Genomic DNA, 19850 nt, shown 5'->3' with positions numbered 1-19850 from the left:
ATCTGCAAGATACGCTCATATGTTTCATATATTCTGTTTAACTCATTGCAAAGTACATAAGTATTGAGTTTGTACATTGAACTGGTACACAGAGATGATCAAAACATGAAAATAAATCGATATGTGAGGCATAATCTCTTCTCTGTTTCATTCACATACAGTATTCAGTACAATGAATATTCATAATTAGTCTTAAAGGAATTTGTGAGATAAATCTTTGTGAGAAACATCTAAGGAAGTATTCTTAATCTATTTGTAATGTACAAACTAATGACACTGGTATTCAAAGATAAGATTGCTATCAATAACTCTGTTTCAGTTATGTTAAATGGGGTGAATCTAAAAGTAAATTTGCACATATTTTAATCACTTGAGTTAATATGTTTGCATACTGATGTTTAACATGACATTAAAAATAGTAAACTAAGATGTCAAATTTAAATGTAAGATGCAAACTGTCAGCCACAAACTCAGCAGTTCTTCATGAATCTGGAATTGTCACTTGAGGACCAACATTTACTGAGATCATTTTACAGTTCAAAACTTAAATTATGAAGACCCTGGCTAGCTTCTCAGATCTTTCTAAGTAGCTGAAAGTTATCATAAAATCATATAACTGGAAGAGCAAAAGATGCTATCACTAAGACTTCTAGGTTTCTCAGTTTCTGCAGTAATTTGTGAATGGCATTAGCAGCTACATAAAATCATTTCAGTAACAACATTCTGGTGAACTTTCCCCCCCCTGAATTATGTTGATCTAGTAATAAAAGCCTCTGAGAGGAAATCTCCTACAATAGGGAACACATTTGGTGCTTTGAACAATATACGTTTGGAATACCAGAACAACTTCTTATTGTAGATGATTTTGTTCAGGAAATCTTCAAACCATTCCCACAGTGACCAGATCACTATGCTTTGTAATAAAAAGGAAGACGCTGGAGTCTCCTTGAACACTGTATTCCTGGAATGTTATATACTGTATAACTCTAATTAAAACTTAGTTATTTCATATCACTAATTAAAATGTAATAATTTACCTTGTCCAGAAAGGTCCACCATTTTTGTATGTGCAGTTTTACCATCAAACAGCTCCAGTATATATTTGCCCTTATCATTTGTAGTTGGTTCATTAATTTGCAACCAGATTTGGTTTCCTGTAACACCAGTCTTAACTCTTTCTGTGTACTTAATTTTGACTTCACTAAAAATAAAAATGCAATAGAGACGTTATATATAAATAATATATTTATATAATTTATGCATTTATATAATTAAAATAAATGTACCAATAATGAAGAAAATTTGTAGCTCAGGGTTGAAATAAGGGGTCTGCATGAAAACCACCAAGCTAAGAGAGCATCAAAGACTCTAAAACTAATATATAAATATAATTTATTACAAGTTTTATTATATAGATAATATAGATAATAATTTTGCATGCATTGGGAATTTGAATGGATGGTTTACAGTTGTGTAACAATTGAAGATTTCTGTTCTAGATATACTTTGTTTCACTTCATTTTGTTCCAAAAGAATTTTTCCAAGTGTACTTGAATTTCAGCTTCTACTATATTGCAGTACCATGAACATTTAAGTAAAAATGATAATTAAAAGTAGTTTTTTAGATTATTGTAGCAATATTGTTAGATCTTAAAGAAATTGTAGATCATGTAAAGAATTATTTTTATGTTTTTCCATGAAAGTTTCTCTTAAACCTTCCCTCATTTACATCACACCAAGAATTTGCAACTTTATTTCCAGAACAGTTATTGAGACAAAATAGTCATTAGGATTGCAACGCATAGAGAAAGAGTTAGTCCTCTATGCTTGCAGTTCCAAATTAGAAGAATGAAGGATATTGTTAAAGTTTAAAAATGTGTTAAATACATATGCATATATGAAATAGATTTGCTCAACTTCCCCAAGAACTGAGGTATTTCAGGAGTGTCACCCTTATCAACAATTGGTTGTCTTTGAGTGATATGTACCTAGTTTTTATGCTTCTTATGCATGTGAAAATATGCAGCAGTTTCCTCGTAAGAAAGTGGTTGTAGCATTTTATTACCTCACAGTTTAATTTTCCAGAATTATGAGATGCATCACTAGAGGATTTATGCTCTGAGGAGGATGAGAGCTATGCTATCTGTTGCTACAAAGCCAGAATTGAGAAGACAGCAACATATAGCAAGTGCCAACTCTGCAAAAAAGCTGACGTAACAGTGGACCATCTAATTAGCTGCTGCAAGAAGGTTGCACAGACTGACTACAAACAACAGCACGACACAGTAGCACCAATGGTGCATTGGAACATATGCAAGAAATATCATTTGCCTGCAAGCAAGAACTGGTGGAACCATAAAATAGAGAAAGAAATAGAAAATGGACATGCTAAAGTGCTGTATGATTTTAGAATTCAAGCAGACAGCCATTTGCCATATAACACGGCAGATTTAACAATGGTCCATAAGAAGACAAAACATTCTGGACAGTGGATATGGCAATACTTGGAGACAGCAGAAGAGAAGGATTGTAGCAAAAAAAAAAAAAAAAAAGCAAAGATACTACCAGAAGTAATATGCCCTGTATCAAGTGAAGTGTTTTGAACCAAGAGGTCCATAGCACTTTTATACCTCTCCCAAATTCTAAGTTTTCTGTCCCCCATTATTAGAACCTGAAAATGAAACAGTATAAATATGTCCTACATTTCAATGTGTATAGAGTTATTCTTGTTGAATGAGGTGAGCAATACTGACAAGATTTCTTCACTTACTTGTGTGACCAACTCACTCTCAGATCGTCCAAGTAGTAGTTAACAGAGGAATACAATCTGATGCCCTCTGCTGTACTCTGAATTTTCAGATTAGTTGCAGATAAAGCTGAAATACAACACATGTTTTTAAAGATTCACAGTCATTCCTACAGTGTACAAATGAGTCATTCATTAGAAGGAGGAATTAATACTCACCAATCTTTCTGCATACTTCCGTCATCAAATCTGTAAAAGCTGTGGAAACAAATCCAAAGAAATACTCAGTGCTCCAGATCATATATTCCTGGTTATGGCTAAATATTGCCCTGAGGTCCGTTTACTGAGATGGAGCAGATAGGAAATTTAAATTTGTTTTTGAAATACATTACCTATGTTTGATCAATTCCAGACTTGCTTTAATAGCATTTAAATTCCTCTATTTTTATTTGACATCAAATCTTTTTAAAATCTTTTATTTATTCCCCCCTCCCCTTTCTGTTTCTTCAATAATCAAGGTTGACTTTGAAAGCAAGATATAAAATAAATCAACATCAGAATTAAAATTGTTGTTGCTGCTGCTGATATAAATAGCTAGATGGATTTATAGTGAGAAAGGCCAGTGATGTACATGTAGAGAGCAAGGCCTCTGTCTGCTAATGGCTTTAAAGGTCAAGGTGAACACTTTGAATTGTGCTCAGAAAATTGATAGCCAACACAGAATGTGCAGTTTAGGTGTTACATGGTCTTTATAACTTGAAGCTTCCAGCAGTTTAGCTATTTTATTTTACATCAATTGGAATTTCAGGAAACTTTTCAACTAAAGCCCATATCCCAGAAATCTGGGATCTTCCACACATCTTAACGTTGCCCGGCTTGAAAACTCTATTCTATACTATGTTAATTAATACTGAATGTTAAATTAAATTGAAATCTCATTCAATTTTGCAAATAACTACTTCGGAAAATAGTTCTGTGACATGATTATGAAGTTTTAGGACTATGATGAAAGATCCTCTGTAATATTGTAAACTGGGTTGATACTACTAGTGGTACCCATTGCATTCATAGATTTAAATCTGAATATCCTCCTCAAAATATAGATTATCTAGACTAGACATGTCAAATTTGGATGTCACGTGACATTGTGCAACTTATCGGAGCTTTTTCCCTATTGCCGGCAAGGGAGTGGGCACAGTTTCATTGTGATGCATCCGGTCCATGGGCCGGCAGTTTAAACCCCTGATCTAGACTATTTCTTAAAGCCACTTGTGGCATCAGCATTATTTTCCTACTATTGTAACAGAATTCAAAACACAAAGTATTTTGCTGAGACAATAACATTCTTCTTATATTAAGTGGTCATTAATCCACACAAAGCAATTCTGGTAATCACAGTCTATTCAGTGACTAATGGGTTTAGATATGAAAGACAAACTCTTTTAATAGGTACATCTATGCTAATCCCACAATCTTAACTCTAGCTATCATGAAACATCAGGACTTTGGAACAGAGATAATCTATTCTTCTTATTCCATCACTCAGAACTGCTGCATTATCTAGATTGAAATAGAATACAGTAGTGATATCCAGAAAATTTCCCACTAAGCAGGGAATAGGTCAGTGAGGGTTATATCCAAGTGTGCATTTGCAGGATTAGCCTAAATAGTTTTCAGAGCACTCTTACCTGTTTCCACAAGTTTCAATATACTTTTGTCCTTTCCTCTTTCATCTTTCAGTATCACTTCATATATACCAGCATCCTTCTTAGAAAACTGTGAACAAAATAATATTCATTAAACCATTAAAAACATTTGTATTTCCTGCAAGTAATTTCTACAGTGTGAAGGTCTGGAATCTTGAGACTGAGAGATAAGGGCAAAAGGGAAAGAGCTGACAAGTTTAAAAGGAATACTGAAATTTAAATAAAAGAAAATGTGTTGTTCTTTGTAAAAGTGACATTATGTATAAAAGCCTGAACATGGAAATCAGAAATTAATCTTCTAGCTTTTATTTGTACCATATTTATTGTTAATTTGCTGAAAAGCTACAGGAGTTAATGGCATATGATGTGTATTAAACAAACAGATAGAGCTTTTTATATTTTTCTAGAGGGAAACAAGAATGTGTTAAAACACACAACTATTCATATGGTCATAACAAACACAATGTGATACTTTATGGTCTCTGTAGTCTCTATAGTGCAACCACATGCAATGGGAATCTTCATGTACATGTAAACCCTTCCTTTGAAACTTGAATCTAAAATTCAGGGCTTTAGCTCCTATTGAATGAGTCCTAGATATGAAGAAATAGAGACTTTCTCCTGTAGTTATTTGTTTACCTTCTTTTGCAGTTTACTATGTATCGTTCTTATTATTAAAAATTAACTTTGCAAGTATACCCACAAGGAGGGGAAACATAGTGGTCAAAAAATGGTCAAAGATGGCAGCCATGACTATATAATCAAAGCCTGCAACTGCTTTTGTGTGGTACACATAAAAATGTAGGGCTTTGATAGGACAAGTTAGCTATCATCTCATCTTGATTTTTTTTCACAATGGGCCACAGACTCCACTAGTGAAATTGTTAATGAATCTGCAACATTTAGGAGTGGGAGCAAAAACCGCTGAGCAATTGCAGGACTTGCAGCAACAAGAGCAGTGAAATAAAATCCAATTAACTCCACACTAAATGGAGTAAAGTTTGTCTGACTATATGTAAATAAATAAATGAATGTATATTTTCTGTAATTAGGAGGTGAAGAGCTATCAAACTATTGTTTCTCTTGAACAATCTGTTTGCCTGTAGCTCATTACTTAGATTGTAGAATAATACAAGAGTTCCTGCAAATGGAACTACTGCCCATCCAGTAGCTTCAAAGGATATATACGTCATATACTTCATTTTTGCTTGATTTTCTTAGATTTTTCTGCTATCCCCAGATTTTATTTTGACATAATTTTATAGTTTCTATTCTGATAAATTATCTTAATAGATACAGAATATAATATGGTTTATTTTCAAAGAAATGTTAATAGTTCATACATACTATAACTGATACTATAAAGGAATAAAGCCATTTAATATCACTATAAAATTTTGATATGGTGTGAAAAGGAGAATAAAGAAGTAGAAAAGTTGTACTCTTCTCCAACTCACCATTCTCTAACAGAAAAATCACAAGTCTCATTATTCAAAGGCGAAGGAACAGTTGGGTAAAAGATGCAAAGAAGAGAAATCTTCTTTGAAGAGAAATTTCATCTTTCTCAAGAGCTTTTAGAGTGTGATAGTGCGTGGAATAAATGCATGTACAAGATTTTCATTTAGTGCTGGCCTAATAAATGGATCAATATGAAGCAGAAGACAAAAAGACACAATCCATACTATAGCCAACACTTTGAAGTCTTCAAAATACCATTCAGACCTCAATTAATATGTCCTCAGTGTCTCATCTGAATGAACCTCCTTTATCTTGCTGCATGGCAGGGAACTAGAGATCATCTGTTATCTAAAACTTCTGCAAGTTTGGAAATGTTGTCACTTGTAAAGCAGCTATCAAGAGAGCTCACTCACCTCTGTTATCAGCAGAGTACATACACCATCCTTAAAATCATGCTTTTCATCAACCATTATCTCTCTGTCGTCTTTGTACCAAATAATGTGTGTTTCTTTTTTAATGTTAGCAACCTAGAAAGAAAGTATTATTTGTATTGATGACAAACTCCAATGATCTGTGTGGGGAAGAATTGTCTTAGTAAACTATGCATTGGGTAAAAAAGAAACATTCAAGTTTGCTTAATCAGTGTTTGTATTTTTTCTCAAGAGAGCATGTTATATTTTTTTCTAAAGGGAAAGATCACAGCTCAAATAATAACAACATTTTTATACTGAAGCAAAGAGCTACAGTATTCCAACTTAGAGGTCATTTCAGGTCTGGAACAACACAATGTATAAACAATATTTGTGAAGACTGAACCTGTGATTATTACTTATCCCAGGTAAATAGATAAGTAACTAGGTCTCAAAATAAGCAATTCAAACAGTAGAATACCTGGAATGTATTTTATCATTAAGAATGCTTTCCCCTCACAACAGTAACAAAGCCAAAATCTTTGCTGTTCTTTACCTTGCATTTCAATAATACATTGCATTCAGAGGTAACTTCCCATCCAAGATATTCAACAAAATGTGGACCTGTTTGAATAATATGTAAAATAAGTACCTTCAACAAATATAAATCCAGGCAACTGAATTAAGTTGAAAATATTTTTTCTCCATTTTATATGATGTAATATGTTACCTTGCTTCCTGAACCATTCTTGCCTTTGAAAATCTGCTTCTTTCTGTAACTTCTGGAAGACTAGCAATGAAAAGAATAAATACACCCAAATCAAAATAACTGAATGATTGAATTGTATAAAGTCAAAACACTTTCACAAATGTATAGATACAGTAAGTACAGAGAACAATATAGTTTATGAAAGACTATTGCATTTGTATTTTTATGAAAAGATAATGTTCCCTTAAGTTAAAAGAGTTACACTATATAATTAACCAGGCTTCTTCATACTCATCAGATGAAATTAAAATAGAGATAATAATCTTTTAGCAAGTCTCTTATTTAGTAAGTGTGATTAAAAGGTAACTTTAATAGCAATTGTCACATTTATGACTTCATAGGTGTGTTAAGCAAAAGAAAACTGAAGTATCATAAGCAGAGTTTCATTTAGTGACTGCTTAATCCAAATTCTGATGGACATGATTTAAAAAGTACAACTAAAATGCTTCCTCCTCTGAAAACACTACACAATTATGTTTTGTCTTTTCTTAAATTTCCTGTTCATAACTTGTTTTGTAACATAGGAAGCTGCTGTTTGAACAGATACAACTGAAAATGAGGAACTGGACATAAATATCTTTTGATCATAACCTATAAATATGTTTTTCAGCATTTATAGAATTTCTTTCTATAAATATTTATTAGTAAATTCATCATTATTATACAGATTTTAAGGATCATTATTAACATATATATATTGTTTTTTGAATTCAACTAAAGTCAATCTGATATGGACAGACATCAAAGATTTATGAAAAGAAGTTGAACTCTTCCAGCTATAGAGTCCTTATAAAACTATACTACAATTCACACATTTGATAGGACATTGAAATGATGATGGTGTTGGCAGAAATTTGGGATAACTATTACAATGAATAAATTTTAGCAGGCCTATCAAACACAATTCTTTTTAAGAAGAATATTAAATAATATCAAATGGGCCTGTTATAACATTTAATGTTCCTGTAATTTTTTTCTAACTTTCAGGAACAAAAGAGGAAAAAGATTTCTGAGATTTGAGAAGTTATACGGTTGGGTGGGAAATATTTGGTGGCCAATTCTTTCCGCTTCTGCAATACATCTATTGCATAAGCCTTTTCCTAAATGCACTATTTCTAAATGAGGAAAAAACAAAAGAAACAAGTTGTTTTTATTGATCATAGCTCCCTAGACATTCTTCACCTGTGAATTTTCAAGTTTGTCATATGTATGAAATATATCATTTTCATACAAAACCAAATAAAAAAACAGTCCACACTGTTGAAAACTGGTTACAGTCTGAAATTCATGAATTATACAAGAACCACCGCTACTCTCCATCTTAAATTTGTGTTTGATAAGGGTTTTTTTTGTGAATTCTAAAATGTATGCCATTTCCATAACAATTGCCTCTGCCCCTCCAAAAAATTTCCTCTGCATCTATTAATTTCAAACTTGACATATGTGATCTTCTTAGAAAGGTCAACTTTGCTTTCAAGTTCAAGCAAGAAATTAAAAAATGGTATATTTTCCCTCTTTTTAAGCCTTAAAACCTAAAAGCTTCTATAGCAAATCACTCAATTTCTGGAAGTTTAATTTGCTAAAAAAGACTTAATATTCTTGTAAATTTAATGTAATTATATAAAAACAAATATAAAGATATTGCTGCTTCTTGATCTTAAATGCCAGTTAATGGGAGAGTTGTATTTTTGAACCAAGATTCAGATCTTGAATAAAATAAAGAATAAAAGAGGTTGGATGAAGGTAGCTCTAAATCACTTTGAGATAAAACAGACTGTTTTCTGAATCACTCAGAATACAAACTAAATCTTGTAGATTATACACATTACTTCAATAATTATTTTTCTTATTTATTTTTCTAATTAAACACAGGATGAATTAACTAAATAAAGGATCTGAAAAGACAGGACATCAACATTATTCCACGTTTATCAAGTATTTCAATATTTTCAACTATTCAACTTTAGGCTACAGTCTTTTAAAAAAGAAAAATAAATCAGAAGATCTTACCATCACCAATTAACACTAAACTGGATTGATTGGTTGCTTTTCCATCTTGAAGTTGAAAGGTATATGTACCTTCATCCGCATCATCAAGTTTATTCATAAACATTTCAATCATACCAGAATTATGATCACTCTTCATCTTGTATTTCTTTAATAACAAATATTACAAAGAGAAATTTCGTTTTCCAATCTGGAAGTGTAATCTTTTATAAGTCTTTAAATAATTTGATAGCAATTTCCAAGATGTTAACATTGGATGTTCTTGCTTTGACAGTTCAAATGTAATGTAATTGCTCCATTTCATAATCACACTCACTTGGCTTTGGGCACATGTGCAAATTTATCCTGAATGAAACTCAGGAAAAACAAGTCACCAAATAAATACATGTATGCATAGGACTAAGTGACCAGCTATCATATCAACCTGAAAGTAACTCCCCTTACAAATAAAAGTTTGAATAAATAAGCATGACATGAAATACATTGAAAAAATGAAAACAATCTATTTAAAATGCAGAAGGAGGAGCAGGAGATTCCGCATTTGATCCAGTGGCAAGGCAGCATTTGTGTTACTCATTCAGATATTCATGGGTATATGAACCACAGTGCATGATTCTTATTACCCTCATTTTCAAAGTCTCTCTCTCTCCTAACCATTTCTCTAACTACTCTTGCAGTGCTACCCATCACAAAAATTAAAAATAAAACCAGATATATGGTGGCCCAATCAGCATCATAGTCACTATTCATAAGTTAGAGTAAGGCTGTCTTCCCCTAAACGTTTTGGATCAACAAAGAATTTGTCCTGTGTGATGCAGGGGATGAAAAAGAAATGGGCATAGCAGTTTTCAAGTGTGTTGGGAACAATTCCACTTTGTATTTGGCTTTGGGTATGGAGGACAGAATAGGAAATCAGGTGTTTCTTGTTCAGATACAATAACAGACTAAATGGATTAATGTATCACACAAATTAGATTTATAATGTATCGATAGAGGATCCAAAGGCGCTATTGTGAATGATGGAAAAAGTGTGAAAGAAATACAGCTCACAATGTCACAGTATAATCCAAACTGATATATTTTCACATATTTGTATTCTTTGATTTTATTTATATTTAATGCCATAACAGTTTAATTATATCCTGTTCTTCTAGTATTGTACCCAGCCTATCACACATCATAACTATAAAAATATAGCAAGAACAAAAGTATATAATGCCAGTATTTCTATTGTTATAAAGATTGAAACAATAATGTTTGAGAAGTAATATGGGAGGTGAAATATGTTTGAATTTTTTATTTTAAAATTCAGTAATAGCAAGCAATGATTTTCTGATAGGAGCAATCATTAGCTTACCTCTCCATTGAAAATTTCCTTATCATTAAATATAAAGTTGACTTTGGCATTGCTAGACAATTTTTCAGCTTGTAGCCAGAATCGCACCTGTCCCTTATCCAAAATTTCAACTGCCAATTCAGACTTAAGAGGAACAACTGCAATAAAGGAAAATAATGTCAAAAAGATTTTTCATTGTGTTCATAAACACTCTGTATATGCATGGACAATTTCCTATTGAATGGCTATCAGAAAATGTATGTATTTTTTTGTTTTCTGTATATATTATTTAGTGCAATGATTTAATTTCTCTAATCCATTCTGTTTGAAAGATAGAATTTCTTCATCTGCTACTGATTTATCTGCAGATAGTTCTTGAAATAGGTGATGCTTGATTCAAACATACAATATAATGTAATTCAGATAAGAGGGAAAAACTATACTATTTGGAATCCATACATTTATATATTGCAAAAATAAGATATCAAGACTTGTTTTATTAGTAAAAGATGGCAGTAACATGTTTTGCAGAATTAACAGATATTTCTTCCCTGTATTGTATGTAATTACTCTAATTTTATTAGATATGTGAGATTTGCTTTTGCTATTAGTGTCAGAATCATTTTTGCAATTCTGTAAGTACAGAGTTAACAAGATTGTGTGGTAATAAGTCCCTAACTAATATGTGTGTGCCTTTGCATGTTTTCCTTATACCTAGATACATCATGCAAACAATATATTGTATATTTCACCTATATGAGATATATGTGAAGTTAACTATATTATTCATATGTTGTTTGTAAGATTCCTAGTTAGACGTGCAAACCCATAACTGACACATGAAAGGATGTGACATAGCCCTTCAATCATGATTTTGTTGCTTTTACTCTTATTTGTTGCAAGCATGCTAAATCAAATAGTTCTTTGAGATACATTTCCCCTTTTTCTATTCACAACGATAATAATGTTGCTGAATTTGCAATTGCAGAGCTTTCCTGTGCAAATAATCTGCCTGGTAAAATATACAGAGGCTAATAGAGATGATGAAACATGCATGGGAATGTCACAACCAAAGTTCTGTTTAAATCACAACAGGATTGTGCACATTTTACCATTTCTCTCCTATTGTTCACCTCTTTCTGGATGCCCATGTTATGGATGGCAATATCAACAGCTGTTGTTGATCTATACAGCTGTTGTTGATCTGAGGATTCTGGGAGTTGAAGTCCACAAGTCTTAAAGTTGCCAAAGTTGAGGACCCCTGATCTATACAATTGATAATGTCTTCAGAATTCATAGCTGCTACTTCCTTCTCTTTCACTCTACTGACCATTGTTTCTCTGCATCTCCTCCTTTTAAGCAGGGCTAAAAATGGCAGGTACTACAAAGGACTATCACAGTTCTAACACATTATTTTGAGGAGGGACTTTTTTCTAAAGCAACATTGATAGGCAAAAATAATTCTGAGAAACGACACAGAAACATCATGACTACTTTTCTCTGGTAGGAAATGTAATATGAGCTTTGCATGGGAACAGAGGATGGAATTGGTGCAGGAGTAATTATCTGTGGCTCTTCCCAATACACCAGGGGTCTTCAAACTTGGCCCTTTTTTGACTTGTGGACTTTAACCCTCAGAATTCCTCAGCCAGGCACGCTAGCTGAGGAATTCTGGGAATTGAAGCCCACAAGTCATAAAAGGGCCAAGTTTGAAGACCCCTGCAATACACCATTTGAATAACTCCGTTCCTCTGTTCTTGCTGAAGAAAATCTTATAGTTGTTGATTCTCTAAACAAGTGCTCCTTGCTCATTTTTTTCAAACATTCCAGATATACTTAAAGATAATTTTAAAATATATCTAGTCTGACACATAATGAAATTTATTTACTTTATAGTTAACTACATTATGGCCCAGCATTGTAAGTTGTATAAAACTTAATCTGCAATATTATTTTACTTCCCCAACGGGATATAAAAAGAGTGGTGTTTTGCAGAAGTAGAACAGAATAAACAGTCCCCAAATTTAGAATCTGTCTGGCATCACATCTCCTTGGAAACTGCAGCACAGTCCAAGGAATCTCCTGCAATAGCTCTGTTGCAAAAGAATCCAAGGTACTGAGAAAGTAGGACAGATCATTGCTTAATTTTGTTTTCTGTTCCTTTTGGTCTTTTAGAACAGGAATATAAATTACAATGGCAAATGGTAACTTAACATGTTCTTTTCTTTGCATAAGAACCATGGGGAAAATGGGAGATCATGAAAAATTCATTGCAAGAAAACAAAGTACTTTTCATCTGTTCTGAAATTCACTTGTGAAAGAAGAAATATGATTCAATCCTATCACCTCATATAGCTTCTACATCCAAGGAATTTTAAAGCCACATGTGCTAGTACTTACATCAGCCCATGCTATAAAAAAAAAACTCTTTGCTATATTATTTGTCTTTTACTGTCAGAACTGCAGCAATTTTAAACTCTTATATATAATTAGCTATGAATATTTTAGGCTAAAATAGAACAGAAAAAAAAAGCTAAAATCCAGAACTAGAATGGAAAAGATTTAAACCTACTGAAAGTTTGGCAACCTGTTCTACCATAAAGCATAAAATAAACAAGATACATATTAAAAATATATTAAACATGATTTTAAAATAGTAAGACAAGGAAGGTTGGTTCTTAATGCTCTTTGGAACATCTAAATATATTTGCTAAAAACATCTGAAGGCATTCTGAATAATCAAAGTAATCAAAGTACCAGTCTCCAGGGTATAGAAAAGGCTTTGCTGTCTGTGGGATCAGGCATTCATAACATAAGAATCTGTCAGCAACAGGACCTCTGCTTTTTCTCCCAGGAGTGGTTTTCATTTCACTATTTTATAAACTGCCATCTACAAATGCCAGTTCTAAGATAGTCACAGCAAGCGGTGGCACCTAGCTGACTTGGATTGACCTTGGAAAACTAAGCAGGGTTAGACTTGTTGAATACTTGGAAGTACCTGGGAGACATTCCGGATATACTGGGTTGGTAGACTAGACTAGGAAGTTGCAAATATATCCTCAAAAAAGACAATGGCATATTACCTCTATACAGTATCGGTGTAAAGAAATGTCATGAGCAAACAAGCCCAGAGAGCACCAAGAACTTCACTTTCCTGCAGTAACCAGGAGTTGAACTCAGCGCAAAGGAGACCTGACATTATTTTGCTAAAATAGTCCAGAAATACAAATGCTGTAGAGAATTTATCTTCATTTTTCTTTACTTACCAGGAAACTTGTGGTCATGACTGAGTGCAAGCAGACGTTTCATTTCTGCAAAGCAATATATTATAGGGATAAGAAAAGTCATATTTTGGTGCATATATACAGAGATAGATGATAGCTAATAAGAAAAGTCATATTTTGGTGCATATATACAGAGATAGATGATAGCTAGCTAGATAACTAGATAGATAGATAGATAGATAGATAGATAGATAGATAGATAGATAGATAGATAGATAGATAGATAGATAAGATGATAAAGTGAGGGAGTGAGGGAGAGCGAGTTTGATCTAGTGGTTAAGGTACCAGGCTACAAATCAGGATACTCACCTTAGGTATGAAAATTGACTGGGTCATTGGGCCAGTCACTCTCTCACAGCCCAACTTACCTCACAAGCTTGTTGTTGTATAGAAAATAAGAGGATGAAGGGGTATTAAGTATGCTCTCTACCTTGAATTATTTATAAAAATAATAGGTGGGATATAAATATATCAATATTCCCACATTTTGTTTTTATGATTGTTCATAGTCTTATGTTTATTTTGAAATGTATCTTGATTTATATTTATTATCAGAGACAGATCAAGACTTACCTTCTTCATCTATTGTATAGCTGGATGAGACACCATCTGTGTCAGTTACAGCACAGGAATATATGCCTAAATCTTCTTCATTTAGATCTTTAAATATTGCTTTTGACCTTTAAGACAAAAAAAAATTGTTCACAGAAGAGATAGGGTTTCAAACAAATGTGAAAGGAAGTCCACTTACATTTACTATAGTTTACCTTTCCTAACTCAGTGCTCTGTTGTTATGTTGGGTTTCAAATCACCAATTCTCCATCAGCATGGCCCATCCTAACAATTACCAGTAGAAAAGTTAAAATCCAATATACTTGGAAAGCACTAGACTGGGGAATATTGCTGTGTTTTATAGGCATGTGCATGAGGAAATGCTAACTCAAGCATTACAGTCTATTTTTCAAATAGACCAAGCAAATAATTGAAAGCTAGCCTCATATTAAAAAACACATTGATAACCAGAAACCGCAAGCATAAGAAGATCTATGGATGTCTTTTCTCACTGATCCAGCTGAACCTAGTATAAGCCACAAAGAGAAAAACAAATAGCCATAGTATAGATGGAACCCATTATTTTTTTGTTTGAGAGGAATCCTTTAAACGAAATACAGATTTAGAGCAATCATTCTACCAATCTACTGAATTATATCTCATATTTTGAATCAGAATGTGCAAAGCTGGCAGATTTATTTCTTTTTTCTCAGCATACATCTCAACTCTTCAGAAGTTGAGGGAGGCTTATAGTGCAGGGAAAAGGAAGTGCAGGGAAAAGGAGGTGAGGGGAAGCTTTCTTGGTATGACAGTTAAAATTCCATTACATGAATTAAACTTACAAATAAAATAATACCTAACATACAAGTGGAAAATAAACTTTATAGTAATTCTTACTTTCCACCTTTGGTGTCAATGGCTAATCGAGAGTCATCATCAATTGGTTCATAATTCTTGGACCAAATGAATTGAGAGTCTGATGTCCTCTGATCACATTCAAAATTCAGTGAAATTACTCCATTGTCATCAACTTCAGCCACAATTTCTTTTGTCCCTAAAAGGAGAGAAAAAAAAGAAGGAAAGAAAGAGGGAAAGAAAGAAAGAGAAAGGGAGAGAAAGAAAAAAAGAAAGAAAGAAATTGAATGATTACGTTTCATCAGTCTTAGACTATGAATCTCTGTAGACTACCCATGCATAATTTAATAGTTTTTTTTTTTTTGGATTTTTGCTTTTATTGTTGTTGTTGTCTTTTCAGTATAAATTTATAAGAGGTAACTGCATTTGTAATTTAATACTCACATACACCCCCAGGTAGGTAGTCCTTGACGTATGACCTCAGTTGGGACCTGAATTTTTATTGTGAGTTGTTGCAATTTTGTGACAATTTTTATAGTGGTTATTAAATGAATCCAGCTACCCTAATGAGCATTTTTTGCTGGAAACCGGCAAAAAAAGGTTGCAAATTGTGAACGCATGACTGCGGAATGTTGCAACTGGTGAACGTGAGCTGGTTGCCAAGTGCCCAAATTGCGATCATGTGACTGCGAGCGTGGTGTGACAGTTATAAGTGCGAGTAGGGATCATATGCCATTTTTTCCAAGGCCATCCTAACTGACCCATCAAACAAATTGTCATAAATCAAGGACTACCGGAATGTATCAGGTAATTTAATCAGATCTGTTGAATGGTTGGTTTAATATCGAGGGTGAATACTGAAAATTTTAGGATAGGTTTTCCACCACGTAGGATTTTTTATATATGACACCGTTAGCAACCTGAGCTGAAGAAATCTGAATGCTCAACCACATCACAGCAGCTCATCACAGAAACCATATTAACTTGAAATTAAATAAGTATTGTCTACCTTTTAATTTTTTCAAGAAAGCCATGTGTTTTATTTAGACTGTGTTTTGTATCTTTCTTCCCTTCTTTTTAGAACACCAGGTTAAAATAATTGTTGTCTTCCTAATATGACCATTTAGGTGTTGTTGAGACCTGTGCATCACTTGCTTTTCTGAAGATTTTTTTTTTTTATTAAAAAGTTTTATAAATTTTACAAAAAATAAAAGACAATACAAAAACAAAAAACAACATATACAAATAAAAACAAACATTACCCAACAAAACCCCCCTTCCCCCACCCCTACCCAAACCCCCCCTTCCCCCCCCCAGGGCCTCCCAGAGCAGAATATAGGCTTAATTAAAAAAAGTTAAAAAAATTTATATTTATATAAAAAAAGAATATAAAATAGAATATATATATATATATATAAAGTTAAAAATTATGAAAAAACTATATAGTATTTTTTATATCAAATTTAAATTGTATGAATTTTATCCATTTATCCCAAACAGCAAGGAATTTCTCTTGCGTTTGACCCTTTAAGAAAGCCGAAATCTTTGCCATTTCCGCCAAATGAGACACTTTAAGAAACCATTCCTGCAATGTAGGCAAAGATTCCTTCTTCCAATATTGTCCTACTAACAGCCTCGCAGCTGTAATCAAATTTAACATCAATATAACCTCCTTTGTATCACAATCAATAACTATACCTAACAAAAATAATTGTGGAGTAAATTTTACCCTCCTTTTAAAAATTCTCTGGATATTCCACCATATCTTAATCCAGAATGCTTTTATCTCTCTGCACGACCACCAAATATGATAATAAGTAGCGTCCATACAACCACATCTCCAACATTTAATAGTTTAAATTGCTTACAGGTATAATAACAGACAACAACCAATGTTATTTGGAAGATAGTAGCAACTTTCAATAAAACAGAAAGTAAATAAAAGGACAAGTAGAGGCACAAAAATAAACTTCTAATTGATAAAATGGTTTTGCAGAATTGCAAAAACCAAAAAACCAATTTATATGTGATATGGATTGATTACAAAAAGGTACTTGATTCATTACAACATAGTTGGATCATCAAATGTTTGCAAACAACTGGTGTCAATAAAAACAATAAAGTGTTTATAGCAAAAATAATGAAGACAGAATTGGTGGTTGGTATGAAAATATGGACTTGTCAGCATTAAGAGTGGGATCTTTCAGGACAATTCATTATCACCCTTATTATTTACCATTGCTGTGATCCCACTTTTAGTGATTTTAAAGAAAACAAATCTTGGCTATCAAACAGCAAAATATGCTAATAAACTCTCCACATACTGTATGTTTTATGTGAATGTTCCAAAGCTTTATGGAAAATCAGAAATTGAAATCTAGTCATTGAAAACTACCATACAAATTTTTAGCACAAATATATTAATGGAATTCGGACTAGAGAAATATGCTACTATAGCAGTAAATCACAGTAAAATCGTGAATAATAATGGAATTGAAATGGCAAAAGGCCAAACCATCGTGAATCATCAGAATGAAACCTATAAGTATTTTGTACATATGAGTATATACAAGTATATTTGACAGCCAGTTTGCCTTATGGTTAAGACACCAGGCTAGAAGCCAGGAGAGTGTGAATTCTAGTATCACCTTAGGCATGAAAGCTGGCTGGTAATTTTTGTCTCAGTCCAACTCATGTCACAAGGTTGTTGTTGTTGTGGGGAAAATAGGAGGAGGAAGGAGTATATTGTGTGTGTCCACCACTCTGAGTTATTTATAAAAATAATAATAAAGGCAGGATATAAAGAAATAAAAATAAAATTTAAAAACTGGCATTTCAATAACTGGCAGTTCAATAACATCAAACATTGACAAATTAAAACATGCAATTAGTAAAGAATACACCCAGTGAGTGAGAAAACTGCTAAGAATAAAATTGAATGGTGGAAACACCACTGAAGCCATCAACACCATTGAAGCCTGCCTGTAATGTGATATGATAACTGCTGGAATTATTAATTGGACACAAGTAGAACTGGACAGTTTGGACCAAAAAACCCAAAGAAAACCAGTGACTATTCACTATGTACTACATCCCCCTAGTGATATTGATTGATTATATCAGACTCACAGAAATCAGTTCAGAGGTTTATTTCAAGTCTAAAAAAATGTTTTGAAGAAGAATATCGGCTGATTATGTAAAAGACAGCCAAGAACAAGCATTGACCAAGTTTAAAATTACAATATAGTGAAACATGGATATAAAAATAATATAATAAAATCATGAACAGAATGCTGGCAAGGAAAAGCATCACATTATCAATTTCTACTAAAGATCAAGAGGAAGGTCGATAAAGATAAAACCTGATAATGGCTTACAACTGGAACATTAAAAAAAGGAAATGAAAGGCTTAATTTTGGCTGCTCAAGAGCAAGCTATTCAAACTAATGCGATTAAAGTCAAAACTGAAAGATCATCAAATGATTCAAAGTGCAGATTGTGCAAAGAAGCAGAAAAACAGTAGATCATACACTGAACTCATGCAAGAAGATTATATTAACATTAACTACAATGATACAGTATAACATAGTCACCAAAATGATTCACTGGAACAGTGATGGTGAACCTTTTAGAGACTGAGTGCCCAAACTGCAACCCAAAACCCATTTATGCATCGTCGAGTGCCGGGTGGGTGTGGCCCATTGGCTGGGCGTGGCCCATTGGCAGGGTATGGCCCATTGGCTGGGCATGGTTCATTGGGTGGGCATGGCTGTGATGGTAACAGCAGACTGGGTGGGACTAAAAAGTTCAATCAATCAATTCCAACTTTGCAAGATCTTTTTTTTTCCCCACGAGAAGTTGAAATTGACTGATTGAACCTTTTTTTTTTTTTTTGCACATGGCGGTGGAGGCCTAAAGTGAAAAGGTTTTATAAAACCCAGCTGAAGGCCTAGGACTGGGGCGATGGCACGCGTGCCCGCAGAGAGGGCTCTGAGTGCCGCCTCTGGCACCTGTGCCATAGGTTTGCCACCACTGCACTAGAATATCTGTAAAAATTATTGCGTGCCAGTAATGAAAAATTAGTGGAAATATATATAAAAAGTAGTAAATAATGAGCAGGTGAAAATATTGTGGCATTTCTGAATACAAACTGATAAAGTTTTGGCTCGTAACACACCAGAGTTAAACTGACTGAACAGAGAAAACTGTAGATAACTGATGTAACAAAACTAGAGGATGGCATAATAGAAGACAAAGTATTGGAGAAGAGGAGGACCTGGAGGAAACCTAGTAGTTTTCAGCACACTGGATGCCATACCCAAAAATGTTGGACTGCACATCGACAAAATTTTCATCTGTCAGTTATAAAAGGCTATGCTTCAAGTAGCAATTTCTGAAAGAGAGATTCCTGGGTTACATTTTCATAATACTGGCAATGTTATGAAAAGATGATAAAAGTTGGTAAGTAGTCTATGTCCTCTCCCTATCATCTTTGCTAGAGAGAATATACAAAAAGAAACTTATTTATATAGTGTTTCTATAGGAAACAGCGACCTTTATATTACTCTACAATTTCTCTGATGTTTTTTTTGCTTATACATCAGATATTCCAGGAAGTGACAAATATAACGCCTTCAACTAGAAGAGGAAAGGAAGTAGTAATTACAGTCTGTTTGTATGTTTTCTTTTAATAACTATAATAATTAATTAAATTAAATTAATATCAC

At 33.3% G+C, this 19850-nt stretch overlaps 1 protein-coding gene across 3 annotated transcripts in view; it reads right to left on the bottom strand.

The window, feature by feature from the left end:
• MYOM1 (myomesin 1) overlaps positions 1-19850 on the bottom strand; it is a 71408-nt gene that overhangs the window by 4165 nt on the left and 47393 nt on the right. For all 3 annotated transcript variants that reach the window (XM_039351024.1, XM_039351027.1, XM_039351026.1), the window contains 12 exons: positions 15166-15322; positions 14290-14396; positions 13699-13743; positions 10454-10590; positions 9100-9244; positions 7051-7110; positions 6877-6944; positions 6324-6437; positions 4435-4522; positions 2966-3004; positions 2771-2876; positions 1038-1201 (listed from right to left, as the gene is read on the bottom strand). In XM_039351024.1, the coding sequence (XP_039206958.1) occupies positions 1038-1201; positions 2771-2876; positions 2966-3004; positions 4435-4522; positions 6324-6437; positions 6877-6944; positions 7051-7110; positions 9100-9244; positions 10454-10590; positions 13699-13743; positions 14290-14396; positions 15166-15322 (1230 nt within the window). The remainder of the gene's footprint in view (positions 1-1037; positions 1202-2770; positions 2877-2965; positions 3005-4434; positions 4523-6323; positions 6438-6876; positions 6945-7050; positions 7111-9099; positions 9245-10453; positions 10591-13698; positions 13744-14289; positions 14397-15165; positions 15323-19850) is intronic.

The sequence above is a fragment of the Crotalus tigris genome, unplaced genomic scaffold (assembly GCF_016545835.1).
Source record: "Crotalus tigris isolate CLP2741 ecotype Arizona unplaced genomic scaffold, ASM1654583v1 scf7180000018368.3068619, whole genome shotgun sequence".
Lineage (NCBI taxonomy): Eukaryota > Metazoa > Chordata > Lepidosauria > Squamata > Viperidae > Crotalus > Crotalus tigris.
Note: the sequence above shows the minus strand (reverse complement) of the source record. Positions and strands in the feature narration are given on the sequence as shown.